The sequence below is a fragment of the Sceloporus occidentalis genome, unplaced genomic scaffold (genome assembly GCF_023333645.1).
Source record: "Sceloporus occidentalis isolate IW3139 unplaced genomic scaffold, rSceOcc1.0.p SCAF_4, whole genome shotgun sequence".
NCBI lineage: Eukaryota > Metazoa > Chordata > Lepidosauria > Squamata > Phrynosomatidae > Sceloporus > Sceloporus occidentalis.
Genome location: NW_028316984.1, coordinates 37,104,637 through 37,126,620, shown reverse-complemented (window position 1 = coordinate 37,126,620; position 21,984 = coordinate 37,104,637). Strand labels below are relative to the sequence as shown.

Sequence of the window (21,984 nt, the reverse complement as noted above, 5' to 3'; positions counted from 1 at the left end):
TTCCCTTCTCAGGTACATTGTGATGTCAGGAACACCAGAGAAAATTTTAGAACACTTCCTAGAAACAGTGCGTCTTGAATCAACGTTAACCGATGGAACAGGTAGGCTGGATTTAATAACAACCTATTTGTAATGGAAGTTTAATGAAGAAAGCAATGCTGCACGCCAGCATAGAAACCTGCTTATATTCCAGCCAGCCAGATTCTGTGCAATCCATGTCTTGTGTCTAGGAATTTTGGCATTGTTTTCAATGAGTTTTAGAAGTAGCTATATGTCAACCCACAAAAAATCCTTGCAGCAGGAACGTGGCAGCTGGGTAAGGAAAGCGTCTGGAATTTATTGGGATGAAGTTTCAAATTTCTTTTAGCAACCATCTATTTTATTTTTTTATATAGATATTACAAAACTTTTCAATGTGATTTAACTTTTGGATGTATTTTGAAACAGATTTTCCAAAACATCTCAGGGCAGTATTCCATTTGTTGGTGTATGGGTTGTGATTTCAGCCACGAAATTTTACTCTTCAGTTGTAGGATCACAAACATCTGTAATCACTAGTTTGCTTGTCTTTCTTCTGCATGAGCTTAAAATAAAAGACAGACCTAAAACAGTTTGTTGTGCATAGTAGCAAAGAAAACAGTGCTTTCGTTGAGATCTGTTGGATTTAGTATACATAACATCTAAAATACATTTTTATGTATTAGAAATTGGCAGTGTTTGAGAAGTTGACTTCAGACAGAATGTACAAGCTGAAAGCAATTCAGGCTTTTAAAAACATTTTAATTTATTAGAGACCTGCACACATTGATTTGGTTGACTGCTTAAGAACACAATATAAGAACAAAATATAACAAGGGCCACACTAGATCAAACCCAAGACCTACTTAATTCAACATTCCGTTCACAGAAGCCAACCAAATGCCTATGGAAAACTCACAAGCAGGATATGAGTGCATGCCTTAGCATAGTGGTTCTCTGATATTTTACCCTTGTGACCCCATTTACATCTACATCCAGATGCTGTGCCCCCCACGTGACTTTGTATATGAATAAAAATACTTTGTTCGTTTAATGTGTGTATCTTCTTCACACCTTCATGTGAATTCATATTATAACATTGTATAAGAAAATGACTGTCCTCGTCCTCCTTTTTCTCCTCCGTCAGGAAGAGGCTCCAAGCATACTCCTTGCCTTCCCCTTCCCCTCCAGGACAGAAAAGCTTTGAGAAGTGGAGAAGGAGAAGGGATCAAGGCCTGCCAGTCTTGCACTCCTCCTCCTTTGCGCAAGCCTTGCACCACCACCCACCACGGTCCTGCCCCACAGTTTGAGAACCACTGCCTTAGTAGATGGCGACAGCTTCTGACAGTAGCTACAGGTCCTTCTCTGTCAGTGGGACAGGAAACCCATTGAGTTTCAGTCTGAACTTGAAAGTGGCTCCTCAAAGCACCAAAATCTTTCTCCAAAAGAAGTTCAGCACCCTGGGCAGCTCCTATAAAATTTAGATGAGCATCCAGGTGGACTTTGCCATTCCACTGACATGACAGCCACCAGTTGCCACTGGTTCTGCTCCAGGAACAAATTTGTAACCACCATGACCAGTCCCCATCGATGACCTTATCCTTCATTGATTTCATAAGCTATCCATGTTGGTGGCTATTACTGTATCTTATGTTAGTGAATTCCATCTTTTAATGATACACTATGTGAAAATCCATTAGCCATAGTTAGGATTAATTAATTTGTCCAGGTTCAGAGGACAACACAATAAGATGCTGTTAATAAAAATGGGAATAAAGGCTTTTGAAAGCTTCTTGTGGGCTGCAACAGAGGGAGAGTGGAAGAATTCACCAGAAGGGGGCAGGCAGGATTTGGCTTATTCTATAAAGCTAAGCTGTGGTTTAGTGCTATATTGTAATTATATTTATTGATTCAAAAATATACCTGATTAAATCAAGTGTTTTGCACTGCTTGGGGAATGGGCAAATTATTTCACTGAAATAAAAAGCTTTCTTCAGAAAGTGTACAAGCTGATCATTTGCTGCTACTTTTCCTGCTCTTTTCACAGATGCTGGCGTATATGATTTTGTTATGATGCATTGCGTGTTCATGCCAAATAATCAGCTTTGTCCAGCTTTGATGGCCCAATATCCTTTTTGAAAGAAAAAAAAAATTCCTCCTTTTAAAAAAACACACTCTCAGGCTAAACAGATGTGAACACTACCATTCCTTGAAAGGAATTAAGTTGAAAATCATAATAACTGATTAATTTATATAACTTTGACCAAAAAAGATGCACTCTGTGTATTTTTCCACCGTAGAGCAATCTTGGAAATACATGGGCATCTAAGGCAAGAAGCATTCCTTTCCATCAGGAGATGGAAAACTTGTATTTATCTATCAAAATATGACACCAATTAATTTCTTGCCTGTCTCAATCCATTTTATAAGTGTTTATCTAGTATAATTTCCTTGTTTCTCCTCCAGCACCATGTGCTGTTCTTCTTCATGATGAAGTTAGACTTTACCGTGTAAAATAATACACTTTTGGAACCCACCTGTTTTCAGATTTTGACATCAGCTAGTAAAATCACCTTGGAAACCAGATCTGACTGAGTTCTCTTGTGCTGTTACAATTATCAAAAAATAGTTTAGATGTATGATAATTTCTGGCAAATACAGTGCGAAAACCTCTCTTTGATCCTAGGTTCTAGCTTTGATCTAATAAACTGGGTTATGGACCTGTGGCTTCTCTACCAATAAGGAGGTCTGTCCTTGCATATCAGCCCCACAGTAGGTTATATTCTGCCTCCTAATTTTTCCCATCCCTGTCACCAGGGACGTAGCCAAGGTGGGGGCATGGGGTCTGGACCCCCCCCCCCCTTTGATTAGATACAATGAATGGTCTGCGCCGCTGCACCGCCGTGCCCAAGCCCCATTATAATGGTGACACTTAGTCTGGACTCCCCTTCCCAAAATCCTGGCTACGTCCCTGCTGCCACTCTTTGAAATCTTCCATGCTACTCCTTGCTGTGGAATCTCACTGTAGTTGACCCTTGCCAAGATATATTTTACTTGGTTCATGATTGGAATTTTGCCTTGGTCCATTAACAGTCCTCTCTCTTTTAATATTTTAATTTTTAAAAATATTTCAAAGGTTGAAGTTCGCCTTGTGCTTCTCAGGGCTCAATTTTTACCAATATTCACCACCTAGGTTCAGCATCAGAGGGACAGACATTCCTAGCCTACCTTAAAAAGTTTTTATGAGGGTCACTACAACATCAGGTATGTGGAGCACTTTGAAAACTGTCAAGTGCCATATAAATGTTGTTGTTAGCAGGAGTGTGAGTTTGGAGAAATTTAGTACCATAGAAAGTTGACCGCATACAGTAACCTGTATGGAGCTCCTGGTTCACCTCATTGAAATACGCAAGTTCAACTCCAAGGACAGCTCCCAGGTAATGTGCTTCTTCTCCTGAACTCAGTCCCTTTAAGCTTTAAGAACCAGCTGTATTTGTCAAACATGGAGTCTATGGGTTTCCTCTATGCTGAACACAACCATATTGTTGTCTCTCAGCCAGATTAATTTGTTTAGTAAGCTTTAGCCTTGTCCTATTTTGCTGACAGTAAGGAAACCGAACCACAGTTCCCAACAGCCTGTTATCTTTTTGTAACTATTTCAGGACATTTTGTAAGCGCTAACCCTGCAATCTAATGTAACACTTAAGATCATGGAGAATGCTAATTCTATGAGTTTGACTCCTTCCTCATGACACCTAATAAGGGGTTGATATGGCAGGGTCTGTACTGGCAGATTCTACCCCTTATACTGTCTATTATTATCAAGAACCAGTGTGGTGTAGTGGTTTGAGCACTGGACTATGACTCTGGAAACCAGGGTTCAATTCCCTGCTCAGCCATGGAAAACCACTGACTGACCTTGGGCAAGCCAGACACTCTCAGTAACAGAAGACACCCCAATCCCATGAAGGTTTGCTTGGGGTTAGGGTTGCCATAAATCAAAAATGACTTGATAGCACATAAAACTATTATTATTTAAGATTAGTTTTTTAGATGGACATGATGAAGCATTGTATACATTCTTGTCATCAATAATTGCTTTGGGTTGTATCCACATTAAAGGAAGCAGATCCTTAGTCAGAAAGAGATGACAACAGGCTATATAGTTTGTTAGAATGAAATTTTAGAACTATGAAATATGATGAAATCAGTATTCAGTCACAACATCTTTGTTGATTAATACTTTAGAAATTACAGCCTCTCTGGCATTATTTATATGCACAACACTATTATTCTGCTAGATATGCAGCGTGAGTGCTTGAAAGAGAGGTCTCTGTCTTTTCCCATGTTAGAATTTGCATGGAAAAAATCATTAGCAGAATTAAAAATAAGTAGATGAGCAATGGAAATACGAGGGAGGGGGAAAATTAGCAGTGCCTGTGGTGAGTCATTTAATAAGCAGGTAAAAAGATATTAAATAATTACAGTGCTTGCATGGTAGACACTGCATGAAGAGAATGACTCAATGAAATAATACCTGATTTCTGAAATGTTATAGAGACCAAAGCTTGCAGTGTAACATCTTCTCCCTGCCAGAGCATGGAAAGCGTTTTTCTGTGGATTCTAGAAATTGCAGTCCAAAAAAAATAGGTCAGCATTCTTTTAGGCAGTTATGATGTAATAGACTGGACTTAAAATTTCAAAGCTGTTCGCATTTGCAATCATGGCATCATTGCTCTAAAAGCCACCTTAAAGGCAGCCAGCCATACCGAGTGAAGGCATATTGCAATGCTGGCAAACAAAGTGCTGAAGGATGGTGCATCCTGCACTCTCCTGCCAGCAAGCCCCAGTGCAATGAAGAGCTGTGATAGGTCCCTACTTTTGCTTATTGCACCATGGGTTGCTAACAGGAGGGGGCTAGATATGTCATGCAACACCCTACCTGGCAGCACTGATGAACTCCTTTGCTTTTTATAGCAGCCTGGCTTCAAGGTGGGCTTTCGGGGGGTAAGATCAGGAAATAGATCTTAGCTACAACATTGTAACTACATGTTTGATGGTCTCTCTCTCTCTGTGTCTTGCTCGAAGAGAAATGGCTATCTGAGGAAAACTGGATTATGTCATGTTAAGAGAGCCCCCCTCCCACGCACACACACTTATACATTTGCAAGCTCTTAGGACTTGGATAAGAGGAGATATCTCAAGAAAAGAGATCTAATTAGGTGCCATCCCTTGTTCTGGTGTTTTGGCCCTGAAATCTCAGGGCCTGGGGTACTCCTTACCTGGCAACCTTGTCCCTTCCCTAATGGAGCTTCACCTCCACCAGACGAGACAGGGCATCACCAGCAGCCCTCACTGTGCACCTATGTATCTTACAATCAGTCTTCCAAACTGTCCTGCCTCCTCTTTTTTCCAGTCACCCAGAATTAAGATTAACACTTCATGCCCCTTGCAAAAAAACTGCTTGGCATCTTTTTGTTTTCCTTGGTCTCTGCACTCTTCCTTTGAACCTCTTTCCTATTTTCTTCATCTCCCCAAAACCTTAGACCTATGGATTATCTTAGCTCTGAGCACCAAAACTTCCTAAAATTGAAATGCAGACCACTCTTGCTCAAAGGTAGGGCCCCATTAGCTTACTGCCTTGCAGATGCAGCCTGGTTTTGAAATAGTACTTTCTAATCTCTCTACTTTTCAACAAGTCTGTTTCCTCCTCATAAGTAAACCCCAGTTCATGGAAGTGTGTTTCATTCTTTGTTTTATTTACTTAGGATGTATCCATTTGTCACTTGTGAGCTGGCTGATCCTCTGTTAGATGTGCTGCAGAAATATTTGTTAAATCCCAATGCAATTACTGTGTATATTTTGTGACTGGAACCAACCTGCAAGGATGTGCTACTGCCAAGGTTTGATGGTCCCTCGTGCATTCCCAGAAGGCGCTGTTTTCCTACATCCTACCCCCCAGTGTCACAGTTTGGCAGAAACAGTCACAATTAATTATCTTTAATCCCACTTTTTCAACTGCTTTTGAAAGGTCCCACTTACTCCTCTTCCCACTTTTCCCCTTTGTCCTCAGCTTACTCTCATTGCTGCAAACTAAATTCAAAGTGCAAAAGTGGTTTGCACTTAGTAGAGGGGCAGAGGAGGGGACAGAACTTTGCCCTTCTCTGTCAGCTTAGGCAAAACCAAACTGCTACGGTCTCTTCTAGCTTGTCCATTCTTGCTCAGTTATGATTTTTGCCATATTGAGTACATTCTGATGTTGCTTGGCCACTCAGGTCCTGGTTTTGATCTTTGAAATGCTGGAGGGTATGCTACATGTGGTGGGATAGCACAAGCAATACCATCTATTTGGTTCAGGAGAATAGTGAGAATTAGACCTATGACAATTGCATATGTACCATGCGAATGGCAGAGGGAACCATCTGAACTCTCTTCTTCTCGCTATAGTGAGAATCCACAGCATGCAAAAATTTCATTAGTTGGGTTCCAGTCATGGCAACAATGAACCAGCCATGCTTTTATGAGTTTATCTCCCGATATGTATGTGTGCATGTGCATACACACACATGCACATACACACACATATCCATCAGAAGCTATGAAAAACTTTAAACTGGGGAATGCATTAAAAAGTTATTGATCCTAAAAAACCCACTGGGTAATAGTGCTTGCAAGAGCTAATTTACTGAAAGTATGCCATCTTATGAGCAAGCGATTTGAAATTCAGGGAGGCAGGGCGGCATGCAGGGAAAAAGCAAAATGAAGGTTTTCCTTGACATCTGGGCACTTACCATGCTCAGCCTTCCCAAGGGACTGAGCAAGAAAAAATGGATTACGCTCTAAACAATAAAAGGCGAGTCATTCGCTTAGTTCTGCTATGGGCTGCTTTGTATGGTGATCTCCTGCAAGAGGATGAAGCTGCAATGGCCTTCCTGGAGGTAGGGCACAACTGCTAGCATGTCTGTTTCTTGAGAGTGACTGTTGACTGTAAGTGAGGTTGGAGAACCATCTCAGTCTTTCAGGCTTTAGAGTCTTTCCAAGGATATGGAACACACTAAACACTCTCTCTCTCTTTCTCTCTCTCTCTCTACTTGGTGACATGCAAAGTCAGGTGTTGATTTCACTTGAGTGCAGAGTTAAGGGGAGGGGAGCTACCAAGTGTCATCATTTGAGAATGGTGTGTATTTTACAATGGGGAGTGAATTACAGTGAAATCCATAGGACGTCATGGACATTACACGGGAAATGGGCATTATAAGATCCTAGGCATCTCACTTCTTCAAAACAGGTTTCATGGAAATGCTGTGGCATAGTGCATTGTTTCAGAAATAATAAAGCATTAAATATACTGTGCCTTTTTAAAAAAACCCTGGCCAAACAAACCAACGTTCATTGATGCAAATGGAAGACAACCAGGACCAATGTACTCACAGGTTGTATCTACACTGCAGAATTAATGCAGTTTGACACTGCTATAACTGACATGGTTCGATGCTAGCATTTGTAGTTTTGTGAAATATCTGTCAGAGAGCTCTGGTGCCATAATAAAGTATCAATCCCAGAGTTCCACGGGATGGGCTCATGGTAGTTAAAGCAGTGTGAAAGTGCATTAATTCTGCACTGTGGCAGCAGCCACAATCATTATTGTTGATTGCTAATGTTTTTTCTGCCACCCAAAGATGTTTTAATTCACCAAGCCCATGCTCCCCCCCCCCAAAGTACTGGGCTGCAATGCCCATCAGTTTACAATCAGCATGGCGATCTGATTGGAGAGGCTTTTTTATTCCATCAGGAAAAACAAAATGGCAGATTCTGTTGCTGATATAATGCTGGTGCTGATGATATTAAATAACAGACAAAGTACCACCCATTCATGGCACTCCAGATATCCTGACTTTGCCAATAGGCATTCATATCCCTATAATTTGAGATAATCTTTGGTTAGAAATAGTTGCATTTTGGAAATATGTACAATCCTTTCTGATTTTTTCTTACATGACCCTTGATTTGTCAGGAATTTTATCATTTCTGGTGTTTGTAGGGCAGGAAAAGAGAGTTTCCAGTTAAGGCATTGAACATTCTAAACCATTGAACAGCACATAGAATTGGAATATTTGCACCCAAATTAAATTTCATTCCCAACTATAATAGACTCACCCTTCACTAACTGATTTAGTGGCATTACTCTAGATTTGACAAGCATAATTGTAATGATGTGCTGAGGTATTTCAAAATGGGACAATCCAGAAAGACTTTAAACATTAAATAAATGTTTCCTCCTGGTGTTATATTTGCATTTTATATTTTATTGTTTTGAAAATTTACTGTGTTAACCAGGAGTGGCCCAAGAATGATGTGGGCTGCATGCTCCTTTCGAATGCCCAGCAGATTTCCATAATAAATAAAAAAATGTTTTTACTTTAAAAGATCCCCTGCTCCTGCTAGGGGGAAGGGGATCTTTTTCACCTTTAACCCCCAAACACAATCTAGTTTTGAAACGTGCCCTGGACTAAAACAGCTCTAGGGAGGCCAAAAACATACTAAATTTTGCCCCTCCTACAGTACATGAGGAACCCTTTGAGCTCTTAAAAATGAAGTGTATGAAGGTATGTGGAGCTGTGTGGCCCTCCAACTCCTGGTGGGGGACATGTGTGAACTTCACACCATTAATAGTTGCCCACACCATTTATTGTAAATCCCTCTGAAGAATCTTGTCAAGAAAACCCCATGATAGAGTTGCCTTAGGATTGCCATAAGTTGGAAACAACTTGAAGGCACTCAACAAAAACAACCGCTTTTTTGCCTTGAGGCTTACATAAAAATATTTTAAATGTATTTATTATCAGTAACTATCCTACCTTTGATGCATATCTTGACTAGTCTACTATCTCTTTGTATACTTATTTGAAGAGTGTTCTTTATCATTTAACAGGAATTTTATGTATCTGTATCAGATGATACGAGAGTGATTACAGCACTCAAAGATCAACTCCCAGAACTAGAAAAGACTATGAAACAAATGTAAGTATAGCCTTCAGTTCATTCATCCCTAAAATGTCCTCTGAGAATGTCTCGGAATAGATGTAAGGCAGTATTTTCAGACTAGCCATCATTGCAGAGTTTTAATAGTACTTTTAAAGACATTCACATATGAAAAGGAGCAGCTGCACACCAAGTTTTCCCACTCTCTTGAATAGCTTCTGATATTATGCATGATGTAGTGCTATGATGTTCTTGAGTTTTTTTGTTCCCTGAAGTGGCAGCCAATTATTCTTTTACAATATATGTGGACCAGATCAGTGAAGCAAAATATGGAAACCATAACATCATATTGTATATTTCATGTTTCTAAGTGTTGGGAGTGGGGAGGGAATTTACTAATATGGATTTTGAGGAAAAGCCACTTGACTTAAAAAAAGTCCCTTCTCTCTTGTTTCTGTTCTCTTAATTTCTTTCTTTCAAACAGCTTTCTTTGTTTATTTTGTTTGTTTGTTTTGTCCATCAAAGTTGGGAGTAATTACTTTCTCTGACAATGACTGCTCCAAGCTACCGTGCTCATTGTGTACTTTATTTATTGCATACTTGCTTATTTAATTTCTTGAATCTCCTAGCCACCACTCCTACATCAATGGTCAGGCTGGCTAGGAGATTCAAGACATTCTAGTCCAAGAAAGTAACTCTTCCCAGCAATAGTATTAGGGCACTATTCTAGAAATAATATATACAGTCATCCCTCTGGATTCACTGACTTCCCATTTGTGGTTTTGAATTTCTGTGGACAGGAAGCTAGGAGCGACAAAATGGAGCGCAGCCATTAAAAACAATGGGGTTCCAATGTTTGCAGTTTTTCCGATTTGCGAAGGGGAGCGGAACAGATCCCCCGCAAATTGGTAGGGATGATTGTAGTTTGTTACTTAATGTAAATATCCTTCTCAGAGGCAGATTTTCCATATCCTCCGGTATTTCATAGATGAAAACTACATGATTGGCCAAACAACATCAGTGTGCGGTCAGCATGGCAGAAGTTATTACATAATAAGAAAGAACAGAAGACAATTTCGGAGAGGCCACAGCCTAAGCCTACTGAGAGGGCAAGATTCTGGCCCCTCCTCTCCTCCCACTGAATTAATGAATGTATAAACTACCTTTGCACTTTGAACACAGTTTGCAGCAACTGAAGTAAGCTGAGGACAAAGCGGGAGGATAGGGAAAGTGGGACATTTTGAAAACAGCTGAAAAAGTGGAATGCTCAAGTCTAATCAGCACTGTCCCTGCCAAAATGAATCAGTTGGTATGGATTATCAATTATTCTAATAGTGCAATTGTTTCAAGCTCTTCACTGGCTAGGATTCTTGTGTTAAAGGAGAAAGGTACAACTTCCTCTCTCTTCTTCCACAGTCATTTCCTAAATCTCCAGATGTTTCTGTTATTGTCAACATTTTATGTGTTAATTGATTGACTTAATAAAAATTCACAGGAGATGGTTAGTCTCCCCAAAGTTGCAGGGTTGAAAATGGATTCACTCATTAAGGATTTTGTGCTGCTGTCTGTTGTATTTTGTACTTTATTGTGTATTTGTTTATTTAATTTTTGTGCCACCACTCCTATAATGACATCCACAGCCCTAGGAAATACATTGTTTCCCCTTCCCCATGCTTTCAGCTCAATTGGTTGCATAAGTCAATTGATTGCATTTAATAATGTGGAATGTTTTGTGTCTGCTCACAGTTGGTTGGTGCATCTTCCTCAGTTGCTGAAGCTTTTTAGTGTGCTTTTTTAAAATTTGATTTTTCAGCTCTGATCATTCATGCAGTGATTGCTTTTATGATGTGGGTTCCTTATTTATTTTCTATTGTTTGAAATCCCATAAGACACTTTGTGTGTTCACAAAGAGAAAAGGTGGGTAAAGTGATAAATGAAATCATACCTAACACCTCTGTTTGGATGCATCCAGTCTATCTGACTGCTTGCATGGTAAAGTTCATGTTTCAAAAAAAGTGAGTATAACACTTTAAATGATACATTGCTGTTTAAAAATATGCTCTGTTTGCTTTTTATAGATCAGAAGATGCTAAAGCACCTCAGAAAAAGGTAAATAAGATACTCAACTCACGTAAAATCACTAACACAAACAGTGGGTAACCTATGTAGTCTTCCAAAGGTTGTTGGACTGCAATGCCTATCACCCTTAGCTAGCATAGCTAGTGGAAGCAAGGCACAATAGGAGCTGCAGTCCAACAACATCTGGATAGCCACATGTTCTGTATCTTGAACTAAGGGTTAGTAAACCTCATACCTTCAGAGTGAAAACTTATCTTCACCACACCATGTTCATTTTATAAGGATGCACATCAAATCCTGACACCATGTATCTGTATATAATATGTGCTTTGGGGAATTATGGGCTATATATATGTAACATTAAAAATATAATGTGTGACTGTGCCTCCAAAGTAAACTCATGGGGAGGCAGTGAAGCATCTTGAAATGTGTGGATATGTTTCTGTTCTTTTCCCTTACAGTTATCCTCAGTAAGTGGCATTAATATGCTATGGGGTCTAGAACAGGCGGTGTGGACCACGTGGCTCCCTAGCCATTGTTGGACTCACCAGAGTTGCTGGACAGCACAGCCAAGAGGGTGGGATCATGTGAACTGTAATCAGCAACCACCCTTGGGCCACCTGTGTTTCCATTTGGTATAGAAAAGTTTCTCTCACATTTATGATTATGGGGTGTTGTTTTGTTTTTCCAGCACAAAGTTCTTTTGCAGCACTTCAACACAAGTGATGAAAGGACACAGAAACGCCAGCCCATCAGAGGCAGTGATGAGAGTAAGTCAATTGGTTGCAGTACTGAATGGAAACAAAGTTCATGGACAACTAGATATTAAGGGAAATGAATATTCCCCCTGATTAACCTGTTTTCTTTTTCACAATGGGTACAGCCTTAGCTATGAGGCTTGTAAATTAAGTCTGTGTTTACTTTGAAATGACCAATCCCTGAAGAAAGCACACTAAAAGCAAAATACATAGGTGAGGAAAATAATGCACTGTGGTAAAGAACCTTTGTCAAAAATGTGGTCAGCTTGATCCTCACTAATCCCAGAAGCTATGCGAAGGTAGGATTCTACAAAAATTAAATCAACACTTTAATGTCTTTACAGGTTAAAAACGTCTTAATTTGGTTGCTGTAAAGTAAATTCAGTATGTTTCTTAATAAGCCACCCTATGCTAAATAGCTATTTGGAGATGCGTGGGTTCCTTTCATAAAGTTCTAAGACAAGTTTATCAGACTTGTTCTTTTCCTCCCCTAAAGTGATATGAGTTTGTCAGTCTTTCAGTAACAAACCCCTTAATCTTTAGGACTTGAAACCTCCAGGTCTTTTTTTGTTTGTTTGTTTTTTGGCCATGCATGTTCAGTAGCTGATGGCTTCTGATGATAGGGTTTTCATCCAGATTTTAAAGGTGCAATCCAAGGTGGTGATGCCTTTATCCAAAGAAGCTCATCACCTTGGAATTTTAATGTGTGGCCTAAAACATAGACTGGATTCGCTGTCCCACTGACATGGCAACCATCAACCACCATTGGTTCTGTTCTTTTTGGTGCCTGGAGATCTCTCAGTCTCAGCACAGAAATCCCTCTAATACCTATTGACAGCAGCACCAGGGATGATGGGAGTGACAGGAAGATGTGTAAACACAGCATGATTTCTGGGTCATGAAGAGGGATTACTAGCAGATAAAAAAAGTAAAGAAAAAGAGTTTTTTCATTGGTCCATAGCACAACCAGTAGGCACAGCAAAATAAGGTTCAAAACTGTGTTTCTGAAGTTGAAGTTATATAAAAGCATCCAGATATGCGATGGGAATGGCTGGCACCTCTGGCTGGCACAGAACTGCCACTTTTTCTAGAAATGGACTATATCTGCCTAGTTTAAATTGCAAGGCTGGCCTAGTGTTGGCATTGTCGACTAAAATTGGCATTGTCCAGTTCTGGGCACCACAATTCAAAAAAGACGTTGAGAAACTGGAGCATTTCCAAAGGGGTGCAACTAAAATGGTGAAGGGTCTGGAAACCATGCCCTATGAGGAGCAACTTAGGAACTCGGTATGTTTAGTCTGGAGAAGAGAAAGTTAAGAGGTGATATGATAGCTCTGTTTAAATATGTGAGGGGATGTCATTGAGGAGGGAGCCAGTTTATTTTCTGCTGCTCCAGAGAACAGAACCCAGAACAATGCAAGCTACAGGAAAACAGATTCCACCTTAACACTAGGAGGAACTTCCTGACAGTAAGGGCTGTTCAACAGTGGAGAGTGGTGGAGTCTCCCTCCTTGGAGGTCTTTAAACAGAGGCTGGATGGCCATCTGTCAGGTATGCCTTGATTGAGAGTTCCTGCATGGCACAGGGTTGAACTGGGTGGCCCTTGTGGTCTCTTCCTACTTTAAGATTCTATGATACTATAAAATGTGAAGGTTAAAATTTGGCTGTTAATCCCTGAACCCCATTGGCCTAATGCTCTCCCATCATTTTGTAACTTCACCTTCCCTCTCTGAGTGAATGAGCAATAAGGGCAGGAAGGAGAAGAAGATCCTATGTATGGGCAGCAGTGAGGAGCAGGAAGAGGAGGAGGAAGCACAGATTGCACTTAGAGAAGCAGAACATACAATAGCCAGGGATCCCCCAAAACCTGGAACTAGCAATACTCAGTTAGATCAGTGAAATGGTGGTTCCCATGTCAGAGGAGTGGTGAATACACAATGGGCTTTCATCTGAACTTTAAAGGAACTCGTCAAGGTGCTGTTTAAGGAATACAGTACGTTGCTTTGATAATCCTTTTAATGTTCTCATTAAAGCCCAGTGCAGACATTAAATCTGCCAGCCACCACTGACTAGGATATAATGGCTAAGCACAGAACCTCTGCAATTTTAGTAGTGAGTGCCTTACTGTGTGCATTGTTCTTGCCAGTCGCCATTCATAATATTGTTGTTGTTTTGTCTGAAGTTTTGTTCAAGGTGTACTGCATTGATCACACCTATACCACCATCCGCATTCCCGTGTTGTCTTCTGTTAAAGAAGTCATCAGTGCTGTGGCTGACAAACTGGGCTCTGGAGACGGCTTGATATTAGTGAAGATGAGCTCGGGAGGAGGTAAGAGTATTTGCATAATCTTTAACACTCCTCATTTGCCTTGAAGCAGCAGACCATGATGGAATGGAAAAGACCCATACTGATTTTGCAAAGACTTCTCAAATTAATTTTAATGTCTGACAAACTGGACTGTCTCTCTTGGGAAGAGACAGTAATTTTCACCATGAGCAGAGGAATCTGCATTTCTGCTCTTCAGCTCCTTCCTTCGCAAATATGAAATTAGACAACTGGCCTGTTCTGAGACCAGAACAGTTTATTTGATACATTTATATCCTTCATTTCTTTTACTGAGCTCAAAGAGTAGTACATGGATTTTCTCCTTCTGAATTTGTCATACAATAATCCTGTGAGGTAGGTTGAGCAGAGAATGATTGGCTTTCACCTGTCCATATCTGGTAGGTAGGCATCATCAAAGTGTTTGTAGACTTTGCACACTGCAGTTGTAGAGTAATTGTAGATTGGGCATAGGGTTCAGAACACTGGATAGCTCCTTCAAAATTCAGAGTGGTTCTATTGGTGCATTGAAACGGAAGCTATCACTTGTCACTGGGTGGCAGATGGTATCAAGACTGAGCTGGTAAGGTTGACAGGTCTTGCAAGGGAAGAAAAGTTAGAAATGTGTAGGGTGAAGACTTCCCAATTCTGATGATGGAGGTCCTCCCAGGGTTATTCTAGTTTCTCACCCATGTGAAAGGAACTGCTTCCAAATTTTTAGGAACCTTCCTTTGGCCATAAGAGCAACAAACCTCTAGTTCTTTGTATATTGGTTTCATAAAATGCATTCAAAAACAAAAAGTTAATTTGGACTTTGAGGTTGGCATAGCATCTGTGTGCCTCATCCAGTCCAATATGGGCAAGGTTCCATGCAAAAAGGATTTGTATAGGCTTGACAGATCTCAGTATTGAAAGGGACTTGAAAGCATTTGCTCATGCACAAGCTTTAGAAGGAAAGGAGCAGGTTCAATTCATGATAGGGTCTTTGAAGGAATGGGAAGTCTAGGCACCCCACTCCATTGCCTTATCAAACCTTCCTTCTCTCCGTACTACAAATTAGTTGTTTATTGGGAAGAAGTCTGTGAAGACAATGGGGACCTTTTATGCATTACTGGTGCACCCACAGTGGACTGGATCATGCCCTATTCATCCTCTTTCATTTTGTGAGATCTAAGGGATGCTGATACTAATGCTCACTATTGTTGTTGTTATTATTATTGCTATGGTAAAAGACTTTTGCACCCATTTGCTTTGTTTTTGACATAAGATGTTGTGCTTGACCATAATGGCTAAACCCTATTTGAAAGAGTTTTAAAAGGCAACATTTCTTTGAGGTGACTGCTGGTTCCAATTTTGTGTGCCACTGTGAGTTCTGACAGAGTTAATTAAAATTACACTGGAATGCAAATAGAATCTCCTGTTAGGGACAATTTTTCCTTTCTTTTTTTGGCAAATAAATTGATGCCAGGGGCACTGCTGTTTTGTAATTTCAACAGGGCTTCTTTTTACTGGAATAATATGCTCTTATACACCACTAACAATGTGCACAGACATCTTTTTTTTCTTTTTAAATGAGACCATGAGTTCTAAATGTAACTGACAGCAACATCTTAGGTGTGTTTCCTCAGGAATTAAGTGCAATTGAGTTCACAAGGGGGTGGGGGTGAGGGCAGTTTACATCAGGCTAAATGTGTATGGGATTGCAGAGTGTTTTAACACTTCTTCACGTCAGGTAATTATTAAAAGTCATGGTATGGACAAAAGCTGTTATGCTCCTTCACAAACTACCTTGTGAAATATTAGGGTTGCTGTGTGCTACAGCTTGGAAATTAGAAAGTCACAATTGCTTCCCAAATTATCTTTCTCTTGAGGGAAAGTCTGGTGATGCTTTAGATACATTTATTTTATAGTAGTATCATGATATTTTAGTATCAGTCTTATCTTACCCCCTCACAGGAAGAAGTTTCAGGGTCTCAGTGATGTTCACTGCAAAATAGAAATGAGCATCAGGAAGCTACAAATTGTTTCAAATTCCTGCTACAATCCACATTGGAGGAGATTTTTCAGTCATTGGCCATGCTGATGGGGGATTCTGAGACTGAGATTTATCCAAAATCTAATGCTGCCAAATTCTGCCTACATTTACTTTTGTTGTTTGTTTTGGTATAACACAACCCTTATTTTTCATGTTTACAGAAAAAGTGCTGCTCAAACCTAATGATGTTTCAGTGTTTACAACACTCAGTGTTAACGGACGACTCTTTGCTTGTCCTCGAGACCAGTTTGATACACTGGTATGTAAGTATGCTAATCTCTGAAAACATTTCACATCAAAGGCTGTTGCTAATTCCAGTTACTTGAATGCTGAATAAGATAAAATGTCCTTGCCCTGTCTACTTTATTTTCTCTTTCCTATCTATGAGAAAGGATAGAATAGTAATATTAAAAACCAAAATTGTAACTTTCACATCAGGTGGATTTACTTAGGCATGGAAAAAGTCAGATTTGTGGTGTGAAAGTAATTAGATAACCCCATTTTTTCCCCAATCAGTAGTTGCAAGTCATCTGACTGGCATTCTGTTGATCAGTTATGATGCTATAACTTAGACTTGGGACATTATAACTGCTTTGTATTCTCCTTTATGATGGCGGTGCTATTGCCGTGAAACAAATGACCCTGAAAACTACTATAAAAGCCAGCCAACCCTCCTGAGCAACAGTAGCTAGTGGCTAGCAGGGCGCTGCAGGAGGATCTCACTAGTCCCTTCTCACCACCAGCAAGCAACACTGCAAGGAGCAGAAACTGAGACACATGGGAGGAGGGGGTCTACTGCAACTCTACATCATTTGCTGGTGGCAGGGGGCTGCTCACATCGTTGGGTAGCACCCTGCTCAGCAGCAGCACAGATCTCTCTCACTCCCGATGATTGACTGGCTTTTAAGGTGGGTTTCAAGGGTCAGATGAGGAGTTAAAGCACAGCTACTTCAGGCTAACATACGTGTTTGATGCAGGATCTAAGCCAATGTTTATAATTAGAATTTTTAAATATTACGTGGGCTGTAGGCATAGAGATTTTTTTTAAAGAAGTACCTCTGGTCTCAGTAAATAAAATCACTGGAGTTGTTCTCATTAGAAAAAAAAATGACTTTCCTTAAACATTAAAGATGTTTACAAGTACTTACCAGTCAAGTAATTCTTCCATCTTCCAAGGGGGTCCACTTTTGTAGCCTTGGAATTTTTTATTTAAAAAAATATATGTTGTGTGGTCCTTTTAACTTGATTAAAAGCATCTCTCACTGCCAAGTCTTGTCAGCATGAATTCTGTTGCTCTAAGCCTTGATATTGCCTCTTGTTTTGCTGCTTAATGAGAGGCTTTATGGGCTTTCATTTCTTTCCAGTTTACAAGCAACTGTGAAAATGGAAATTGGCCTTCATGTGCAAATATTGTATATATATTTTTCGATCTCATATATTTTAAATATAAAAAATGCAAAAATGCAGGTGTAAGATACCTGTACATTTTCTGAAATAGGAAAGATGCAAAGATAACAAATGTACATTGTGTGCAGACTTCTAAAAAAGATGGTAGATTGTTTCTTGCAGGCCCATCATGGTTCCCTTTAGCAATCACTTAAAGGCCCTGATTCAGGTCAAATTAGGCAGAAGCTTTTTAAAACCTTTCCAGGATCAATCCCATTGAAAATGAAAGAATAGTGTGTGTTTCTAGGATATACTGGTATTGGTTTAATATAATGTGATAAATTGGAGGGGGAAAAAATGTCAATGAACTGTACTGCCCCCTTGTGGAAGAAAAAGTAACTGGAAGTGTATCACTTTATATAGTTGGAAGGTTATTGAAGTTTTGGTAACTAAACTAAAATGGTGATCATCTTTTGTAGTACTGTAGTTCTAAATACTGACTCATTTGGGCAATATTATTCCGTCCAAACTTGCAGTTGTCATTTTTACCATCTAGAACTCCCAACTTCCACTGTATGAGAGTTGCTTGGCATTAATTCCAAGGCAGATGATACAGAAACATGGAAGGCATCAAAATTCCAGCTAGTTCAGTCTTAAGGCTTTATCACATGGAGGTTTTTGCAGTTTTTTGCAGCTCTCATCCAACATGACTGCTGGTCCAACGATGCGAATTCACGCGATAACATGATGTATTATCACACGTGATTCCTTTCTATGGGGGCTCGTTCCATGGTGCTTCCGCAGTGATCCCTAAGTGAATCCCCATTTTGGTGAATTCGGTAACAAGCGAATTCACAGAAATTGCTTCTAAGCGCACTTTGATTTCACTCCGAATTGGTCTGGTGTGGAATACAACTTTGCTTCCATCCCGGTACACCCCCTCCCAAACCTCCAAGGTCCCACATTTCCCATGATGCTGCGCTGAAATTTTGCCCCAATTGCTTCCGTTGCTCGGAAGGGTAGATGACAGGGATTGAGGGAATGAAACAGGAGGCTGGGGGGAGAGATGGGAGCAATGGAGAGGGCCATCGGAGGCTGGGGGAGCAACAAACCCCAATTCCCAGAATTCCATATCCTCGAGCCAAGGACCCCACAACAAACTCCAACTCCCAGAATTCCATAGCACTGAGCCGGGACAGTGAAAGTGGAATTAAACTGGATTATCTCCCCAGTGCGGATGAAACCTAAGAGAAGGCAACTGTTACAAAGGGAAGGAGAGTGGATTGGATTCAGGGAGGTGGTACTTTAGGGAGCATGGAGAATAAGGGAAACCGGATAATTTCTGCAATCCTCCAAAATGGGTCTCCTTCAGATCCAAAGGATTTACTTCCAAGTAAACCTTCAGCTTCTACACTGATTATTTTGCAGTGAAAGAATTTTTAAAATAATAATAATAATGCCTTAATAATAATAATAAATGGATGGGGGCTCAGACACGGAGGATAGATGTAGATGTGACTGACATGGATGAAGAGAATGACAGGAGGATAGATGTAGATAGATGTAGCTGAAATGGATGAGGAGAATGACAAGAAAATAGATGTAGATGTGGCTGAAATGGAAGAAGGCTCTGACACAGAGGACCCGTTTGAATTTGGCTGCCAGAGATAGGAAAATAGAAGGGAGGAAGAAACGTGAAGCAGTCATTCATGTGAGGCTAGCATTCACGTGAAAGTGGAACCAGGAAGTGGCCCCTTCTTCACCCCGGAAGTGCAAAGGTTCATGATGCGTTCAGACCCCCACTGAGCATGCGCAAGGGTCCCAATTTGAATCGTTGAATCTGCATGGTATGTACTGGTGTGGTAATACAATGTGCACTCACTCCGCTTTGCGTAAATCTGCATCATGTGAATTGCCTTGGATTCAATTCCCCCTCAATTCAGAAGGGCAACGGAAGGGCAACCAGGTGTGATAAAACATGTGCGTTATAATGTGAATTTGCATAGCTGAACCAGGAGTCACCCCAGATCTGAGCTGCAAAAACCTCTGTGTGATAAACACCTTAGAGAAGGGCATTCATCACACTAGTATTATATAAACAGCAAAGGAAAGTGAGGCCAAGTTGCTTCAGAGGGTCCAGAGTGTTTCCCCTATGTTATCTGCAGCAGTTCTTCCAATTACAACTTCAAGTCTCTTGCACACACAGTTCTAGCCTATTCCAGGGGCTCACCCAGCCATTTGGAGCAGTTTGAGGTTAACATATGTGGCTGCAAGGATGGAAATGGAGTCACTCCCTCTCCTACTTTTACTGAAAGATTCCATCAGTGGAAATGTGGTGCTGAAAGATCCATTTGTTTTCTGTCACACAGTTTCAGTTTCTGTCACACTGCCTTCTGTTTCAGAGGATATTTATACCTTTGAAACAATTTATATATTACAGTACCTTTTGGAATATAGATCAGTTATCAGTCAGTCCGAGACACGGGTAAAGTTCTTGGTGGTGCATCATCATCATCATCATCATCATCTCTATTATAATTCATTTCCCTCAGACACCGCTACAGGAACAAGAAGGCCCATCTACTGGAACTGTGGGAACATTTGAACTCATGAGCTCCAAAGACCTGGCGTACCAGATGACAATTTATGAGTGGGAGCTTTTCAACTGTGTGCATGAGGTAATAGGAATTCCACCCCCACCTTTGGCTGTGGCCTGGTCTCTTCATACTTAATACCGAGGTGGCTAAGCAGACTCTACATGTCAGACTATAAGTGGGAGCTCTCATTTAACACGTGATGGAGAATTATTGTAGGTGGGCATAGAAAACCTCTGCCAATTGATAAGAAAGAAAAAAGTTTGTTTTACTGAAAGGGAAAAATATTTGGAGGAAAACGCAACTACATATAAGTATTTACCTTCTTATGTAATATAAATTTACTGCCTAGCTTTTAAGTCCTCAAAAACAAATCATATATAATTTAACAGCATGTAATAGTATGCCATTTTGTACATTTATGAAATGTAGGAGTGTAATTGCAGATTGTTCAAACAATGGTTAAATATTTCCATGGTATTAAGAGAAGGAACAACAATCTGCTGCACATTAAGATGCCTAAATATATCTCAGTTTAATTAGTTGGGAATGCAGTGGGGAATAAAATGAACACTGAAACCATCAACATACAAACCTACCCAGCAACATAGAAACTAGAGCAGAGATACAAACAATGGCTAATGCAAACCAGGATTGTTTCCATCCATGGTCTGCTAATGCATTCCTGCATATGATTTCAGTTCCTGGTTTGTGCTAACCAAAGTTTCTCCATTTATAAAGGCATATTCTAGGTGTACCAAAATGCAATCCAGAAAAGGGTGAAAGCAATTGGCAATTCTAGAAGGGAGGAAAGACAGACAAATGTGCCTCTCATTGAGCCTCTGTCCACCATTTGCTACATAACAGGGACGAATATTCAGTTTTTCTCTTCTTGGATGAGACAGGGTGGTTTGGTACATAGAGACATCTCACTGAAAAAATGGTCAGCTGCTACAAGATTTTTTGCATTTGTGAACTTTGTGGTGAAAATTTCATTTGATAGCATTTTTATGCATAATGTTTTTTCACAAATGAAGTCTCTGCAAAAAGGTGGGAGAAAAAAATAATTGAAAATTCACAGAAACACTTTAAATCTAACTCATTAGGAAGAAACCTTCTGAAATTCTTCCTTTTTGCATGGAAGAACAAAACGAGTTAAGATTTACAGCTGTATTACTCCGCAAAATCCAGCCAGCAATCATTTGGAAATGACACTAATTATTTCTCCAAAATGTTTTTGTAAATAAACAGAAATTACTTAACCACCACTCATATTCTTCCCCATCCTCCCCCCTCTCTTTTTTCCTTTTCAGCTGGAACTAGTCTTCCACACGTTTGGAAGGCACAATTTTAGAAAGACTACAGCAAATTTGGATTTGTTTTTACGAAGATTTAATGAAATCCAATTCTGGGTAGTCACAGAAATTTGTCTTTGTTCTCAGCTCAGCAAACGTGTTCAGCTCTTAAAGAAGTTTATCAAGATAGCAGCCCAGTAAGTATTGTGAAATAGACAATGCAGCCAAAGAGATGCAAAGGTTGTACTGTATCCAGTTAAGGACAGTTGTTCATGCTGGTCAAAAAGTGACAGTAGTTTGCACTAGATGGGCCAGGTCACATGATTGCTTTATGTTTCTGGCAGAATGAATCACTGTTATTTTTTATGAATTTACTGTCCAGATCTGCCTCAGAGAAAGAAAGCAGGAAAAAAATCTTCTCTCTTAGCCAGCCTGTGAGATAGGTTAGACTTAGAGATCGAATTGTCCAAGACTACTCTGTTTATTTCACAATTATACAGGACTTTGACACTGG

At 40.1% G+C, this 21,984-nt stretch overlaps 1 protein-coding gene across 4 annotated transcripts in view; it reads left to right on the top strand.

Annotated features, from left to right (window-relative positions):
• The window catches only part of LOC149313753 (rap guanine nucleotide exchange factor 4), a 196,436-nt gene that overhangs the window by 161,089 nt on the left and 13,363 nt on the right, over positions 1 to 21,984 (top strand). For 3 of the 4 annotated variants that reach the window (XM_089519740.1, XM_089519739.1, XM_089519742.1), the window contains 10 exons: positions 13 to 101; positions 2,066 to 2,144; positions 6,806 to 6,956; positions 8,951 to 9,039; positions 11,079 to 11,109; positions 11,771 to 11,849; positions 14,020 to 14,166; positions 16,357 to 16,454; positions 20,134 to 20,259; positions 21,489 to 21,667. In XM_089519740.1, the coding sequence (XP_089375866.1) occupies positions 13 to 101; positions 2,066 to 2,144; positions 6,806 to 6,956; positions 8,951 to 9,039; positions 11,079 to 11,109; positions 11,771 to 11,849; positions 14,020 to 14,166; positions 16,357 to 16,454; positions 20,134 to 20,259; positions 21,489 to 21,667 (1,068 nt within the window). The remainder of the gene's footprint in view (positions 1 to 12; positions 102 to 2,065; positions 2,145 to 6,805; positions 6,957 to 8,950; positions 9,040 to 11,078; positions 11,110 to 11,770; positions 11,850 to 14,019; positions 14,167 to 16,356; positions 16,455 to 20,133; positions 20,260 to 21,488; positions 21,668 to 21,984) is intronic. The other variant, XM_089519741.1, reaches the window with a different exon arrangement.